The sequence below is a fragment of the Thalia democratica genome, chromosome 3 (genome assembly GCF_965202585.1).
Source record: "Thalia democratica chromosome 3, ktThaDemo2.hap1.1, whole genome shotgun sequence".
Lineage (NCBI taxonomy): Eukaryota > Metazoa > Chordata > Thaliacea > Salpida > Salpidae > Thalia > Thalia democratica.
The window spans coordinates 53,359,666-53,376,043 of NC_139167.1; the positions used below are offsets into that span (position 1 = coordinate 53,359,666).

Below are 16,378 nucleotides of genomic sequence, written 5' to 3' on the forward strand. Positions count from 1 at the left end.
GATTATTCGGAATTTCGACGACTTATCCGCGCCACTTACAAAAAGTGTACTTTAAACAATGCTTTTAGCAATTGTTGAAATTTTTTGTTGTTTTCACAAGCATAATTTAACCGATTGCACAAGTTAAGTTTGTTAAACGCGTAAATATAGATCTTAGAATTGTTGACATTTAAACCTTTAAAAATAAGTTTAAATTAAATGTATCTAACAACTACTTTTTGATTGATAGTATCATAAATTGTTTGTTATAAGTATAAAAATTTATAGCTATTTTATTGCTTAAAAGTAGTTAATACCTTTTTTATAGCTTTAAAAGAATTCTTATTTTCTATACAATTCATAATAATAAGTATGTCGTTAAAAAAAAAAAAACGTTAAATATAGTTAGACAAGAGTATAGAAAAAAATATACGTAGTAATTCATACGTAGAACTACGGTTTAAATAAAAAAGTCAGGACCACTAAATGGATTGTGTAAAAAATTAATAAGAACAAAGCATGTATAGAAAACGTGTTTAATTTTCAAAAAGTATTTTAATAAACATACAGTCATAAACTTTAAGCAATACTTTTTTTATAAATGTATATAAATACTAGCTTTTAACTTAAATTTTTTAAATTTTAAAATTGCATTTTTTAATGCAATATTTTTGTTTTCTTGCAGAAATAATTTAAGTTTAAATATTACGGTGTAAATTAAAAGTAAAAAATAAATTTCTAACAAATAATACTTTGTGCTTTCGAGAACTCTAATTAAATGTATTTCAAAGTCGAGTTTACCAAAACTAAAACTATAAACTTTCAGAAACAACGAACATAAAAAATAAAATTGATGCACAAACTGTTATGGTAAGAAAGATTTCTCGTAATTACGAAATAGTTTAAATTCTAATGCGGTATATTGCCTTGTTTATTAATAAAGAACGAGAAACACGTATAACTACAACGTTACTATGTAATAACTAATAAAAATAAAAACATTAAGCAGATTACTTCTTATGTTTGACCCTAAGGCTAATGCTTCACCATGTATAATTAGTTTAATAACATCAAACACCTGTACGTCATTAATAAAAGTTAATAAATATGGTAAATTACATTTTATTAAATTAATATTTTCCTGCTAACGTTCTAAATAGGCGAAAAAGTTCGAAGCGGATTATGTGAGCTTTACCGTGTTTTTTGCTGATATGTTTTTAGAGATTTTTATCAAGTCTTTGATGGTGTGATACGGATTATCACATTCTTGGGAATTAATTTTTTTTTTAATATCTCAAGTGTATAATTTGTTGTTCAGAACTGACGTATAATAGCACCACTAAAGTGTAGAAAGTATAGAATATAGTTTTTCTTTTAATAGTTCATGTATTTGGGGCATTTCAAAATAATTTTTTAAGTACTTAAAAAGTTTAAAATAAATTTATACAACGTGTTTCCTGCATTGAAACGAGCAATGATGAACGGTTAATTAAATTAGTACTTTAGTTAAGCTGGTTAAAAAGTGCTTTAAGTTTACGTGTACATAATTTTATGTTAAAATTACAAATTAGTTAAAGTAATGGAATTTAAACTTAAAAAACTTGCGTGTGGTAATTCTATTTGTTTCTAATTAAATCATTTCTAAATTAGCAACGATGAAAGTTATTGGAAAGTGAGAATTTAAAGTTTAAGCTTAAATAATACTCTTTTATTTTTATGGTATTTTTAGCAAAAACTCTGTACTAGTAAACTATAGCAACTCAATTAACAATAAAAACTATGCACGTTATACTAAAATAATTTATTTTAGGTATAAAAAACCAGCTTAAATATTCAAACTAGTTTTTTTACAGATTTTTTAAGCACTTTTAATTCATATATTTTTGTTTTAAGAAAAAATAAAACGGAATTGATGTTCAAATGAAGGTCACTATTCTTTTGATTTTAACTGTGACGTCACAGCTGTTCGTCGACGCTCAACAAACTTCTGACAACAGAAAAGGTTTGTGACGCAACACTTGTTGTTTACATGACGTAATAGCTAATATTGCCTGCAAGCTGATCTGTGTAAAACATTATTTGATTTAAGTTTAGTAAAATGCCAAGCAAATATATTTATAAGATATTACAAAACATGTATTTTAATTTAACTTTTAATTTAAGTTATTTTCCACTAGCAACGCGCTTAAGTAGTTAAAGCAATTAGTGTTGAAATGTTTGCAATAAAACATAGATATTAAGCAGCTTAAATGTTTATGTTTTGTAACATACATAAATAAGTTTTAATAAAGTTTAAATAAAACTAACTAAATCTGTACACAAATTAACACTTTAATTAAACTATTCAAAAATATAGATTTAAGCATTTAAAAAAAAAAGATCCTAGCAAAACAAGTTCACTGGTATATATAATAATAACAAATGAATAAATTGTACAGTATCCTTTCTTTATTACACTAACAAATGTTTCTGTGTGTTAACGGATTAACACACTTCAACGGAGCTATAAAATCAAGGAAGTTTCATGGCTCCGTTAAAGTGTGTTAATTCGTTAACACACAGAAACATGTATTAGTGTAATAAAGAAAGTATACTGTAAAATGTGTTATCGTTTTAATTAAAGTTTTTTTAAAGGTAAAATGTATTAAAATTATTTCTACTATGCATGAAAACCTTAGTAAACACTTTAATTAATTTTGAAAAGTTATTTATGTAGAAATAAATTTATTTTATCCGACTTTTAAAAAGCATGATATAGTTATAAAGCTAAAGAACATAGTTTAAAAACAATAATAGCTGTGAGACGGAAAAAGAGTCGTAGTAAAAAAAGCGAAAGATCCCTTAAAAAGTTGCTCAAGTCAAAAATCGAAGACGAGGTCTTAACCACAGGAATAGTGGGCCAGGTTGTAAGACACCGTACACATGAAAACCATGACAAGCCAAACAATCGCCTCAAAGAAGGTATATTGTGACGTGATCGGTTTGTGTGACGTCATGTATCGATGTGAAATCACTCGAATAAAAAAAACACACCCCAAATTTGATGAAGTCATTCAAATTTAAGGGGGTTTCTGTGAGACATTTACTGAGTGGAGTGAAATAGTCATTTTAGTATGGCGTAGAAATCTAATCATCATTGTCTAGAGTTAACTTTTAATTAAAATTTCGAAGTTATTAGAGTTTAGGATTTCATTAAAGTTCACATGCATGTATAGAGTTTTTTTTAGAATAGAACTCTAAAATCTAGTCGTAGATGTTTGTTTTCAGCATTTCGGCTATTCGTTTTCAAAGTTTTCATTGCATGTAGTGGTGTTTAAATATTAAAAGTCTGCCCATTTTGAAAAACAAAATGTTTCAACGCAAGATTATGGTAAAATCTCAAAGTTGTTTACCAGATTACCTGGGCTTAACACCTCCAAACAGCGTACTGTTGTATCTAAGGAATTCGTGTTATTCGCGTTGCTACGCGTTCTCACCCAATCACAATAAAGAGCTAACTAATCACTACCGACGTCGATTAGGCTTTAATTGGAAGGTGTCTTGTTTTTTATAGAAGTGTTACAAAACAGTAGCTTCTCTGAAAGTTCATAACTAATTCAACTGCTAATCATTTTGTGTTTTACTAGAATTGTATTGAATTAACTTTAGCTGAACATAACACACTATTTTTGACTAAATTTACTGAAATAACAACAATTTTTTCGCTGCTACAGAATAAGTAAAGAAAAAAACTGTAAAAATAAACAAACTTAAATTAAACTAAGAATTTTTAAATTTAAACTATTGTCTAATTGAAAAAATTATAATATGACTAAAAAAAAGAACAATTTCACAAGTCTTAGTTGTAAAAATTTGTAAAGTAAGAGTATTAAAAAAATATCTTTAACACTTTTTCTACATACTTATAAACTTTGTTTTTGAGTTAGGAAGTTTACGTACGTATGATATAAGTTACCAAAAAACCTTGATATACTTTTACTAATTTAAATTATAGTTGTAAACAATAGTTTATTAAATCGCAAACATGTTACTTCATCAGTTGTTAAATCAATTTCAGTAACTTGTTTTCGTGTTTACAAAAACAAAAAGTCAAGCATAGTTTTGAGCTTTTATAGATAACAAAGAAGCGTTCGGTTCATCTTACTGCTCTTCAAAGTGTTTGGAAACGTTGGTTTCAGTGTTCATAAATTTATACTGCAAATTTAAAACAGGATGCAGATCAGTCGACTACGACCTGGTGTTTGTGCTGGATGCTTCGTCATCTGTTGGTTCTGAAGATTTCAAATCCGTTAGACAGTTAGTTTGATTGTATTTAGTTAACTGTATATCTTAGAAAAAAAGTTAAGTTAGTTAGGATAGTTTTTTTTTAAATATTTAAGCTACTATTTAATCTTTTAATCTTAAAAACTTTGTTTTAGAAAAAATTGACAAATAGTATAACTTATGCTTTTTTTCTAACAATTTATTCAAAGCTTGTCATAAAATGTTTAAAAATTATTAAATTGCATTCAATTAGTATAAAAATAGTTTTAAAATGTTTTACAACTTACAAACAGAATAGTTGATTATTTTCGTACTATTAGGTTTATTTAACTTGTAAATTTGAGTCTATTTAATAAAATATTTTAAGTTGAAAAGTGAATAACTTGGCGGTTTTAATCAAGTTGTAAAACAAGTTATCATGATTGTTTTATCAAAAATTTGTCAAACTAGTACTAGATCAGTTTGTAAAAACAACAAAAGTTGTAATCTTTTTGGTTTAAACTAGCAGTACAGTTTATTCAGTTAAATCTACAATATTGGTGATTAGTTTTGCATTTGTTCTTTTTTAAATATTTTGAATTTAGAAAATAACATTTGATAGCAATATTTCAAATAATTTACAAAAATTAAAGTGTCTAAATTATACCAATAAATACTATATTTTTTAAGTTCAATACTTAAGTTTTTGATGTTTTCAATTGATCTTATTTAAATTTTTCTAATTTTAAAAACAATTTATTCTGTTAGATAATATTTTAACGTCTTTAGTTTTCTTAGTCAACTTAAAAAAAATAATTAATACCTTTTTTTTTTGTTATACAAATAAAAAAAACGTTTAATGAAGTTGAACAAAGCTTAATATTTAGCAAAACTAGATCAAACTATGCTCGCTAATCTTTAAACTATATAGTATTTGATCGCTATGTAGTATGAAGTACTATGTAGGCAGTTAGGTTACTGCCTACATAGTACTTCATCACTACCATAACCTTATTAACTGTTGAAAGAACTTTTTATTTAATTTTTTTTTACACTCATAGTTTTTTTAATGAACAACGTCTCATTTTTGTTTATTGCAACAGCTGGGTGAACTCATTGGTGGAAACTTTTGAGATTGGCGAATCGAAGACGAGGATCGGGGTTGTGGTGTATTCTGACGAACCGAGACTTGCCATTTCATTGAACGACCACTTTGACACTCACAGCCTGCAAGTAGCCGTGAACAAAACTGAGTACATTGAAGGTAAATGCTTTATTTTTTCAGATAAATGAATTTAGCTTTTTCAAAAATCTTTCAACTCTGTATTTATTTGTCTTACTTTACCATCTCTTTTATCAGTTTACATCCAAAAACTATTGATTATTTTCACAATAAGTTGCCGCATCACAAAGACTAAGTTAAATATAAAACCCGCAGATGAACTAGAAAAAATAAACCTTTCAGTTGTAATTAAAAAATAAGAATTGTTACGTTATATAACTTTTGATTTATTCATTAAAATACCAACTTTTTTTGTTTCATCTATTTTTTATCTCAACTCACTTCTCAAACCGTTTGCTTTTTAAACCAAAATTTCAGACATTATATCATCGGATAAAACAAAATGCTATCTCCAAAAATACATTTACATTACACTCCGTTTGATATATAACGTTTTAACAACCCGAAACGCCGATCTTTGATAAAATCGATGTTTAAAGTTTTTAACAAACGATAAGCCTATTGGAGGTTTATCTGATCTAATATCGGTACACAGGTTCGCATGTAATACACATAATTGCATATGCACGTGTGCCCGCCATTAACAAGCCATCTATTACCTTGAACTTCAAAGGAAAGTGTACGCATCGCCGAGTTGTAATTTTAATGGAAGATTTTTAGAATTAAGGTTTTCCGAACGAATTGCGAGTTTAGAGTATTCCGAAAACTTCGTAGGTTTAAGTATCAAGAGTGCTGTCTGTATCATTCAAAATTGACTATCTCATGAAAAAAGGTTTAATAATCATGTACTTGATTTGTGTTTTATACCCGTAAAGTGAATAAATTATTATAATTAAATCTAAATCCGCAAAATACATACAGAAAACAAAGTTATCTTAACTTAATTTGTTGTAACTTTAAAAAAGACAACGGTTCCAATATTAACATAAGATTACAAAAACACATTTTTTTGATTTATGAACCATGCTTATTTATTTAGCTGATATCTTTATAGAAGTTAACAATTACCTTTCAACACAAGCAAGTATAGGATTACGAAACCCCTTAAACAACTAAAAAATGTTTACACTGAAAATTAATTTAAGGACCTCTAGCTTTGTTTTTGTTTTGAAATTGTTTACAAACAACCAAACCTGCAGGCAACACGCGGACGGGAAAGGCGATCAGGTTCATGTCTGAGGTGGCGTTCAACGAGGCTAATGGGGCGAGGGCCATTGAAAACGGGTACAACCGGGTGGCGATCGTGCTGACGGACGGCAGGAGTCAGGACAACGTGTTTCAACCCGCAGAGGACGCGCTGAACAGCGGCATCGTCGTCATCGCTGTAGGGGTGAGTTTCGTGTTTGGGGAATTCTTAATTTTTTAAGTTTTCATGTTAAGTATAATCTGATATCGAGTGCAGATTTGATATTGGTTGTGCACTATTGATAATGATAGTTCAAAATGGTAAATATTTGTGCTCGTAATTAACCACTGAGCTTTTTAAATATAAAGTGTGACTCGGTGGCGCAGGAATCCTAATGACTGCATTGATAACTATATTAGTTTAATGTTTTTAATTCGAACCCAGCTAGTTAACGCATATACAAATATATTTTCTATCAGTGCTATTTCTTACATGCTTTTAATCTTGTTTGTTGTCCACTTGTTTTATTTTTACCTCTTAAGTCTTTATTTTTGTCGATTGTAAAACAACTTTTTGTAATAAAAGTATCTATTAATAGATAATGTTACCGGAGTTTTAATTCTTGAACAATTTCAAAAGTTTTTTTAAATATTTAATATTTACATACAACAGAAATTAGACTTTGATTTGCAAAGTAAGTTAAATCTACTTTATAATGTTTAGTATGTAAGTTCTAAGATCCTTAAGAAATACTTAAGTTTTATAAAAATAAGGTGTTTGCCTTGATTTTTTTCAAAAAAACTTTGACATCATTAAAAAACTTTCAAATACTTTTACTATTGTAAAACAAAACTGTAGATTCACTAAAAAATTAAAACACAAAGATAAAAAAACCAAATACATAGTTACCAAATTAACAAGTTATGTCAAAGCTTATGAGTTTAAAATAGAATAAAAAGAATAAACGTTATTAAAACCAGTACATTTTTTTGGATTTACAATGCAGATATACAATATTTAATAAAACAATAATACTTGTAATATACAAAAGATATTTAGTTTTTACCTCGGTAAAAGTATTCAATCCGAATTTATTACAGTCAGTGCGCGGTGAAATGAAAAAAAAAAACTTTTGAAATTTTATCTTGCAATTCTATCTTGGTAATTAAACTATTTCAGTCTACTTTAAAACCACATCGTAGACAGTATAATTAGCTGTAGTGTTATTTGGAGCAAACAGATAAGATTATAATTACTATTTGAATTTCTGTAGTGGTCAGTTTATTTGACTTTTGTATTAAGCTAAAACTTTTAGCATTTGTTAAACTTTTAAACTAAATAAAGAATACTCGTAAAAAAACTATTTCTTTGTGATGTTATTTAATTTTAAATAAGAAACAGTTTGTAATGTTTTAAGTAAAAAAAAATGTTTTAATTCATATTATCAGAATAATAACAGTTGTACACTTCTAAACAATTTCTAATTATCTTTAAAACTCTACATAAAACTGAAAAAGTCTATATTTGTTATATAAAACTTAAAAGTTCAACATTTCTTAATATATTTAAAGTCATTCTAAGAAATTTCACTAGAAAGTAATTCAAAAAGAAAATGTGATGTCTTATTTAATTAGGAAAAACAAACTGATACAGTTTTAATGAGTTTTACTTTATGTACTTTAAAAAAAATACTTATAATTTCTTTTTGTGAATGCATGTTTTAAGCTTTTGTTTAATGTTTATTAAAATATCTGAATTATTTGTTTTCAATTTGCAATTTTGTAAACGATGTTTTAAAAATATTCAAACAGTATTTCTAAGTTGTTTTTTAATTAGTTAAAATTATGGTATTTTTTATTTTAGTACTTACTTATACAAAACTTAGGAAAGTAATTCAAAAGCTGTATTTTAAAAATTACAGTAATAAAACTACATCATTTACCAACAAAGAAGGTGTAAATTACGCCTTTCACAGTTTTATTTATTTACTTATAAAACTTATGTCAAATCAATCAAGATTTAAAATTAATTTAATTGAGTTTTTTATAGCCTAGTTGTCATATACTCTTCGTATAAATGTTGAACTTGACGTTAATTGCATGGGTCAAAACTTTCATTTGCACCCATCCGTCATTAAGTTACATTTATTGTCAAAAGCCGTATATTTAATGTTGAAAGCTTAACTGCAATTTAATGGCGGAAAAATAACTTCATAATCAACCTTGAAATGTGTAAGCAGAAATATCATATGAGCAAATTTGTTATGAAAACAAAGTAGTTTGACATTTAACAAATTTTAAAACTGTTTAAAACCAAATTAATCTGTTTGTAAGCAATATTATTAGAAATCGACCAACCATTAATTTGTTTATAGAAACACCTAATTGTGAGAATAAGCTAAGTTAGGACCTAATTTAAGTCAAATTTCTTCCTAATTGCTTCTAATTATAACATAAAAGTACAAATAAAGGTAATTTCAGAATTTTTTATAAAAATTTATTATGGTAGTAACAAACACAACTAAAATTACGGCTTTTAAAACATATTTTTATAGGAAAAATGTTAACCTTTTACGCTTTTTGTTAAAAACTAAAAAGTTAATTAAAAAAATAAAGTAAAAAAGGTAAAGTTGAATCTTTATAAACGTCAAATTTATCAGCTATTTTCAGTCTAGTATTTATCACTTATTAAAACAACAGAATTTTATAGCTTTGTATCAAGTAATTAGTTTACCATAGAAAAAAGTTACGCAACCAACCAATTTCATGTTCTCTTAGAAAAATATTTTTGTGTTAAAATCAGAGCTGTTAAAAGTTGCAAGTAGCAGCAGGTAAAATTAAAAGTTACGTAATTTTAAACTTTTGAAGCTTGTTAAGTAGACGCATATACAACGCAATGCTAAGTATGTTTAAAAATCATAATATTTTTTTGAACTTTTCCAATTAACTTTAGTTTGTTGTTAATATAATTAACATCTTTGTAGATTATACAACATATACCAAACTTAGTTTACAGTAAACTTGTTTATTAAGAAAATAAGCTTTCTATAGTTTTCCTTCTTTCAAAAAGATTAAATTAAATGAAACAACATTTTTAAGCAAATTTCAAAGTGGAATTAACACTCAATTTTTATAATTATAATTTTTTAAACGAGCTTTATAAATTAAAAGACTGAAGTTTGAGTTTAGTTATTTTTTACTTAGGCATTTTATGAAATAAAAATTGCAAATTAATAAAAGTCATAACAAAAAAGTCGGTATAAAAATAAACCGAATAAAATATATCTCTTTAATTTCGTTTTTAACTAAACTACCTTTCAAACTATCAAACAAGTAAAGTTAGTTTTATTACTAACCAAGCTGTAAATGCATACTCATTATAAACTTTATGTTAAAACAAAGTACATAAAGTCTTTTTGAAAAGTAGCAATCGAACTCGTACTTTTACCAGGTTTCGGGGTCGGTCGTGGAAGTGGAACTGGAAGAGATCGCGTCCGATCCGGATCACAGGCACATCTTTCAGGTTAAAACGTTCAACTCGATAGACCTCATCAGAAACTCGCTGAGGCAGCTCATCTGCGTAAGTAAGTATAGTTTTGAATTTCTATTTAGTTTTTATCATATCCTAGCTTTTTGAATATCTGCCCCAACAACTTTTTCTTCATGGCACCCGTATGAGTTACTATGATTTAAACGAATTAATAGCAATCTGGTTTAACACGGCATTATTTTACGAGCATAAAGTTATTGTTATAGGAAAATTTATTAATTTTTCAAAAAACATAAAACTTTAATGTCAATTATTTTCCTTATCTTAAAAGCTATCTAAAAAATTTTTTTTTTATTATAGAGAACGCACCTTAGCCTTTAATTAAAAAAAAAAAATTATTTAATTTGTGGTTGGAATTATTTCATGGGGTCCCTCCAAAAATAAAGGTTTTTTTTCGTTTTTTTTCATCAAATAGTATTAAAACCAGAAATAAATATTTTTTTTTTATTTTTTTTTTTGATTTCCCTTAGTTTGCGTGTTATTAAAACTCTTAAATAGTTATTTTATAAATAATGTTAATATCTTTTACGATTTGGCCCAAAATCAAAATGTAGTATATTACACTATCATTTGCCTTGGCCATTTCCTAGATAAAAAATTGATAAAAGGAAAAAAAAAGTTAATAAGAATGTGAATTACATCAAACTAAATTAAAATAAAATAATTTAATTAAATTTGTTGTATATTCACATTCTTATTAACTTTTTTTTTCCTTTTATCAATTTTTTATTTAGGAAATGGCCAAGGCAAATGATAGTGTAATATACTACATTTTGATTTTGGGCCAAATCGTAAAAGATATTAACATTATTTATAAAATAACTATTTAAGAGTTTTAATAACATGCAAACTAAGGGAAATCAAAAAAAAAATTAAAAAAAAATATTTATTTTTGGTTCTAATACCATTTGATGAAAAAAAACGAAAAAAAACCTTTATTTTTGGAGGGACCCCATGAAATAATTCCAACCCCAAATTAAATAATTTTTTTTTAAATTAAAGGCAAAGGTGCGTTCTCTATAATAAAAAAAATTTTTTTAGATAGCTTTTAAGATAAGGAAAATAATTGACATTAAAGTTTTATGTTTTTTGAAAAATTAATAAATTTTCCTATAACAATAACTTTATGCTCGTCATTATTTTTGAGATAATTTAAGCTTCTTAATTAGAATAATGATTTTATACTTTTCAGTTTTTTGTAAAATTGTAAGCTGAGAAAGCTTAGATGTATTTATGTTAGATAAGTTTTCAATACTGGGTTCGTACATGCAACTTTAAACTAACATAAACAGATGCTATTTGTCCTGAATTCAAAACTACAAAAGAAAATGCAAAAGGTAAGCTTTGATTTCAACTATAAATCAAATCTAAGTAGAAATTAATAACTAATAAATAGAATAAAGTAATAAATTTGATACTAAGTAACTTTCGATGCTTAAGAACTTTAAGATTTTCTTTTATTCTTGAGTTTAAAAACCCTTTTGAAACAACAGAATGAGTTTAAACTAACACTGACACTTTTAAAAAGATAAAACAAAAACACAAAAAATCAAGATACTTTTGTTTAAAAAAATATTTATAAATAACACAAACGTGACTTTTTCGAAACAAAACATTTGTTACGTCACAAAAGGTTTCGACGTTTCTGCCGCGTTCGAGCTTGCATCTGAAAACAAGACCGCAGAAGTGAGAGATCTGAAGGGAAGGGGAGCCGGATACCAAGCTTTCCACGTCACGGGAAACAGGATAACTCCGACCAGGTTATTCCCCTTGTTTCAGTTTTAATGTTCAGTATATATATACATATACATATTGTTCATCGAACAATAAACAAAGCGCTGAAAAAGTTTGGTCTAAAGACCTGGTGCACGAAAAAACCTTTCGGTTATCGAGGCGTACATTACAATAAGTTTAAGTTTAATGTATAGTAAACTAGTACTCTAAGTAAACTAAAGTTTTCAATCGCCTAAACGTTTGTACTCAACAGACGTGATATTATTTTTTTATTGTAATAGTAGTCTGATGAATACTTTACATTTTTGGTACAACTAATTCATATAAGTATTACAAAACAAGTATTTATATTTTTAGCTCATGCTTAACTATTTTTACTAACAAGTAACAATAAACCTGTCATAGATAAGTTTATAACTTGTTACAAACCAATTTTTGTCCCCCAGCAAACTCTTTCCGAAAGGGTTGCCGGAACAGTACGTATTCGTGGCCACTTTTCGGCTGACCGATAAGTCGCCTAGCAACGAAATATGGTCATTGATGAAGGTGAAGGACAGGAAGGGACAGGAACAAGTTGACGTCAGTGTCGACCCAACTCAGGTAACTGTTTTGGTTATAACTTTTGTTGCATTTTAAGAGTAAAAATAAAAGTTCTCAACTACATTTATAAGATACACTAAGGATTTATAAAGAAGATTTACAAAGTTATTGTTTGTGAATTTGTATATAAAACAATGTTTTAATCTACTAATAGTTATTATTGATGATGCTCAGTTAAAATAAACATATATCTTATACAAAATGTTGTTTTTTTTTAACTTATAACAAATTTATTTGTTTTATAAAGTAATTTGATTTTTAGATACATTTAGTCATATTCAAACTCGACTTTAGCACTAGTTTTATTCAGTTCTAAAGACCTAGTTTTAATAAAAATAAAAAACAACAAACTTTATACTTGAGAGAACAAATTTTAAATTGCGCAACATGTCTTTTGGTTTTAAGTGTTAACTGATTTGCAAGAGTATTATCATATATTTCTTTAGAATTTGAGAGCTTAATTAATAGCAGTTTTTTCCTAAAGTTATAATTGCTTAGTATCCAAAACTAAAATTTTTAATAAAAATATAAATATCTAAATCTTAAATTGATAGACAAAATTTGACATGGTGTAAATTAAAAATAAAACAAAAAGTAAAATAAACTATTTTATTTTATTTTGGAATATTTCTGTTTATGTTTTTGAGCTGATTAAAACAAGCATCTTAAACATTGTTTTGATTAATTCTTCAAAATTTAAAGGTATTTTACTAAAGAAAAATAAGTATTCTTAAGAAATACAAAATTTAAAAATATATGTAATACTTAATCTATATTTTTAGGAACAACTTTATAAAAGACACTTACGAGTTTGTTGTACACAAAAAAGCGTATACAATACTTATGCTTTAACCTTTACAACAAGTAAATATAAGACTGTAAGTATGTATTAAAGACAACTAAATAACAACTAACATTTTTATTTTGAACCATGTTATATTGATTTTGTTTATTAAGATAGAATTTTTTTTTAGAGATCAATAAGGTTTAAAGCTCTATCTGAAGACGGAAGAGATTCAATTGTGACTTTTAGAGAAAGCAGATATCCACAAGTTGGAAGAATATTCGACAGAAAATATCATAAAATTATACTTAGAATTAACAGGTGGTACTATTGAAGTATACTTTTATGATGCAACAGTTTTGCAGACATTATTTTGTTTTATTGTTAATTAGTCAGTATGTTTTAAATTTAAAAGGAAAAAAAATATATTTCATTTTATGACCATTGTTCTATACGTTTACTTACATGTTTTTATAAGAGTTCAAAGTTGTAGATTTGAGTACAAAAAAACATCGCTTTTTTTATCTTTTAACAATTTAGTCATATAATATTATAAAATTTACAGTTCAAGACTTTTCATAACCAAAAATATAATTTTAAGCTATGTCAGCAATTAATTTAATTGAACTATAAAAAAGCAAATACAACTAGCATGATTTTTGACATAATCAATCTTTAGCAAGTTGCGCACTTTAAAGTAAACGTTAACTTGTTGTTTTAACTATAAGTCATAACTTTTGTGTAATATTGGTCTTGAGATAAAGTAATTATATTTAAAAAAATAATAAAAACAATCATTCACTCACTTGAGAAACTCTAGTTTGAATAGAATTAACTAGCTCATTATTTAAATGACATATTTTTTTCATTACATCAGTTAAGTTACCAAGTTTAGAGCACCATCTATTGCAAAAAATCATTTTAAAAAATAATCCGGCTTAAGAATTTATTTAACACTTTAAATTACTTAAAATTGTTTAATTTTATAGTATTGATTTGATTTTGCAGTGGCTCCGTGACCCTTTTTATTGATTGCAAACAAACAAGAACAATTAAAATGCGGCCGAAAGCAACTGGAATTTTGATCGAAGGTGACACTTTGGTTGGAAGTTCAAATGTCAACACCGACAATCAAGTGAGATTTTTATTTGTTCGTGTAAAATATACACAAAATCGCTTTATTCAATGAAAAAAAAAAGCTATATCACGATTTTTATAAAGCTTAGAAACTGTGTTTGTTTTTTTAAGTTTCAATTTTTTATTACAATAAAAAATGAAATGTTATAACTTAATTTTGAAACTGTAGGCTTCGTATAGCTATTTATGTTCTATAGACAGCAAAAGCCTTTAGTGGAACAAAGTATTTGCGTATAAATAAAAGTTGTTTTAGTTCTTTAAGAAACAATTTATAATCATTTAATAAGCATTAATGGCACAATTAAAGTTTAACTTTGCAATTCGAATTCTTTAAAACGGATCCCGCAAAAGAAAGTTTGTAAAATATTTAATTTAAATTTAATACTTTCAGCTGTACGCCCAAGCTTCCTACTCTAAACAAAAATCTAAACTTTGTTAAATTTGGCACAGTGATACAAAGCTCGACCTACATCTCACCTGCATTTTTATAACACTTTAGTTAGTATTTGTTTCGGCAACAATTCTTTTGTAGGAGCTGGCTTAACACAAAAGTAAGCTGAAACGTGTTAAAGTAAAAGCATGTGCAGCAACACGTGGTATTAAATCACGTGACCTTGTTTGTTTATGTTTAGTTTCGGAAGATTTTGTTGTTAAATGCTAAATTGCTAAAACTTGATATAGTTTAAAGTTGTTGAGATTTTGATCTTTAATTAAAGCAAGATTACATCATAAAGCGTATTTTTGACATTTTTATCCAAAATAAACACTATATTTTAAATTAAAACTTATGACTTATATTTCAGATTTTGTGAAAACTACAAGTCAACTAAACTGTAAATAGAAAATTTTTTGTTAATACGTTTTGTTTATAGTTAAACTTAAGTATGAAATACAAACTTTATTAAATTGAAACCGTAGGTGCATTTCAATTATAATTTTTTGGATAAAAGCTTGACTAATTAACTGTACAAGAATAACCTTCTGAAGGTTAAAGTTCCACAATAGAAAAGTTTCAGTTATTTTAAAGCTAGGTAAAATATAAATAACTTCAATCATCTAATTACAAGTTTAAAGGTCAGCTAGCCCCAAGTTTTTAAATTATTAAATGTGCTATTGTATGAGAACCTTCGTAATTAAAAAATTCAAAAATTCAACCTTGTTTTATTGTTTTAAAAGAAAATATTTTTTTAGTTTGTTTCTCACTCTACACACCTAGTGTATTTAGATAATTATTATAAGAAATCTATATATCAAACTACTGATTTATTTTTGATAAGTATATTCGCATTTAATTACAATTTTTCTCCAACTTCACCATAAACGGTTTCCGTAATTTCACTAAAACTTGATATTCGATCGAACCGCAGTCTTATCTTAATTTTGTATTTTGAATAAAAATATTGAGCTTAATACAAACGTCAAAGTTATATTGATTTAAATATTTTTGAAATTAAAATGTTTATGTGTTTCCTGTGAAACTTTTAAATTGTTTTTAATAAAATTTTCTTTTTAAATTTAAAAATTGTTTCTTTTTTTTTCTTCGTTTAATTAAATATTTCCAATAGTTATCTTTTTTCTTTTAAACAAACAAAATTCATTAAAAAAAAAACTTTGGAACTATTTTTTTTATAAAATCAGTTTTGTTTTTTATTACTCAACTTAAACACAGAAAACTCAATACTTAACTGCTTTCATAACTAAAAACGAATTCGAACCTAAATTAAATTAATAGTTAGAAAGATTTATAACACATAGAAAGATTAATAATACATATTAATCTTATCAATAGCCAAAAACTAAATTTGTACAAATATTTTTTAGTTGGACGTTTCAACGCTGAAGATATACTGTGAGCTTCCTGCTGCTACTGATAATGAGATGGGGTGTTGCGACATACCTGGTGAAGAAAATCCCGAATATGTTGGTTGTTGATTGAAAGTTTATAAAAATAAAAGCATCTGTGTTTTGTTTTGGTATCTTTTTC

The 16,378-nt window shown here is 26.3% G+C and overlaps 1 protein-coding gene across 2 annotated transcripts in view; it reads left to right on the top strand.

The window, feature by feature from the left end:
• Positions 1-1,829: 1,829 nt before the first annotated feature.
• Positions 1,830-16,378, top strand: part of LOC145832646 (uncharacterized) — a 34,808-nt gene continuing 20,259 nt past the window's right edge. Inside the window, exons 1-12 of one of the 2 annotated variants that reach the window (XM_082939946.1) lie at positions 1,830-1,981; positions 2,776-2,940; positions 4,191-4,275; positions 5,325-5,485; positions 6,604-6,794; positions 10,041-10,173; positions 11,432-11,476; positions 11,773-11,899; positions 12,320-12,473; positions 13,448-13,578; positions 14,266-14,392; positions 16,216-16,314. In XM_082939946.1, coding sequence (XP_082796072.1) covers positions 1,900-1,981; positions 2,776-2,940; positions 4,191-4,275; positions 5,325-5,485; positions 6,604-6,794; positions 10,041-10,173; positions 11,432-11,476; positions 11,773-11,899; positions 12,320-12,473; positions 13,448-13,578; positions 14,266-14,392; positions 16,216-16,314 — 1,500 coding nt within the window. In that variant the 5' untranslated portion in view covers positions 1,830-1,899. The remainder of the gene's footprint in view (positions 1,982-2,775; positions 2,941-4,190; positions 4,276-5,324; positions 5,486-6,603; positions 6,795-10,040; positions 10,174-11,431; positions 11,477-11,772; positions 11,900-12,319; positions 12,474-13,447; positions 13,579-14,265; positions 14,393-16,215; positions 16,315-16,378) is intronic. The other variant, XM_082939947.1, reaches the window with a different exon arrangement.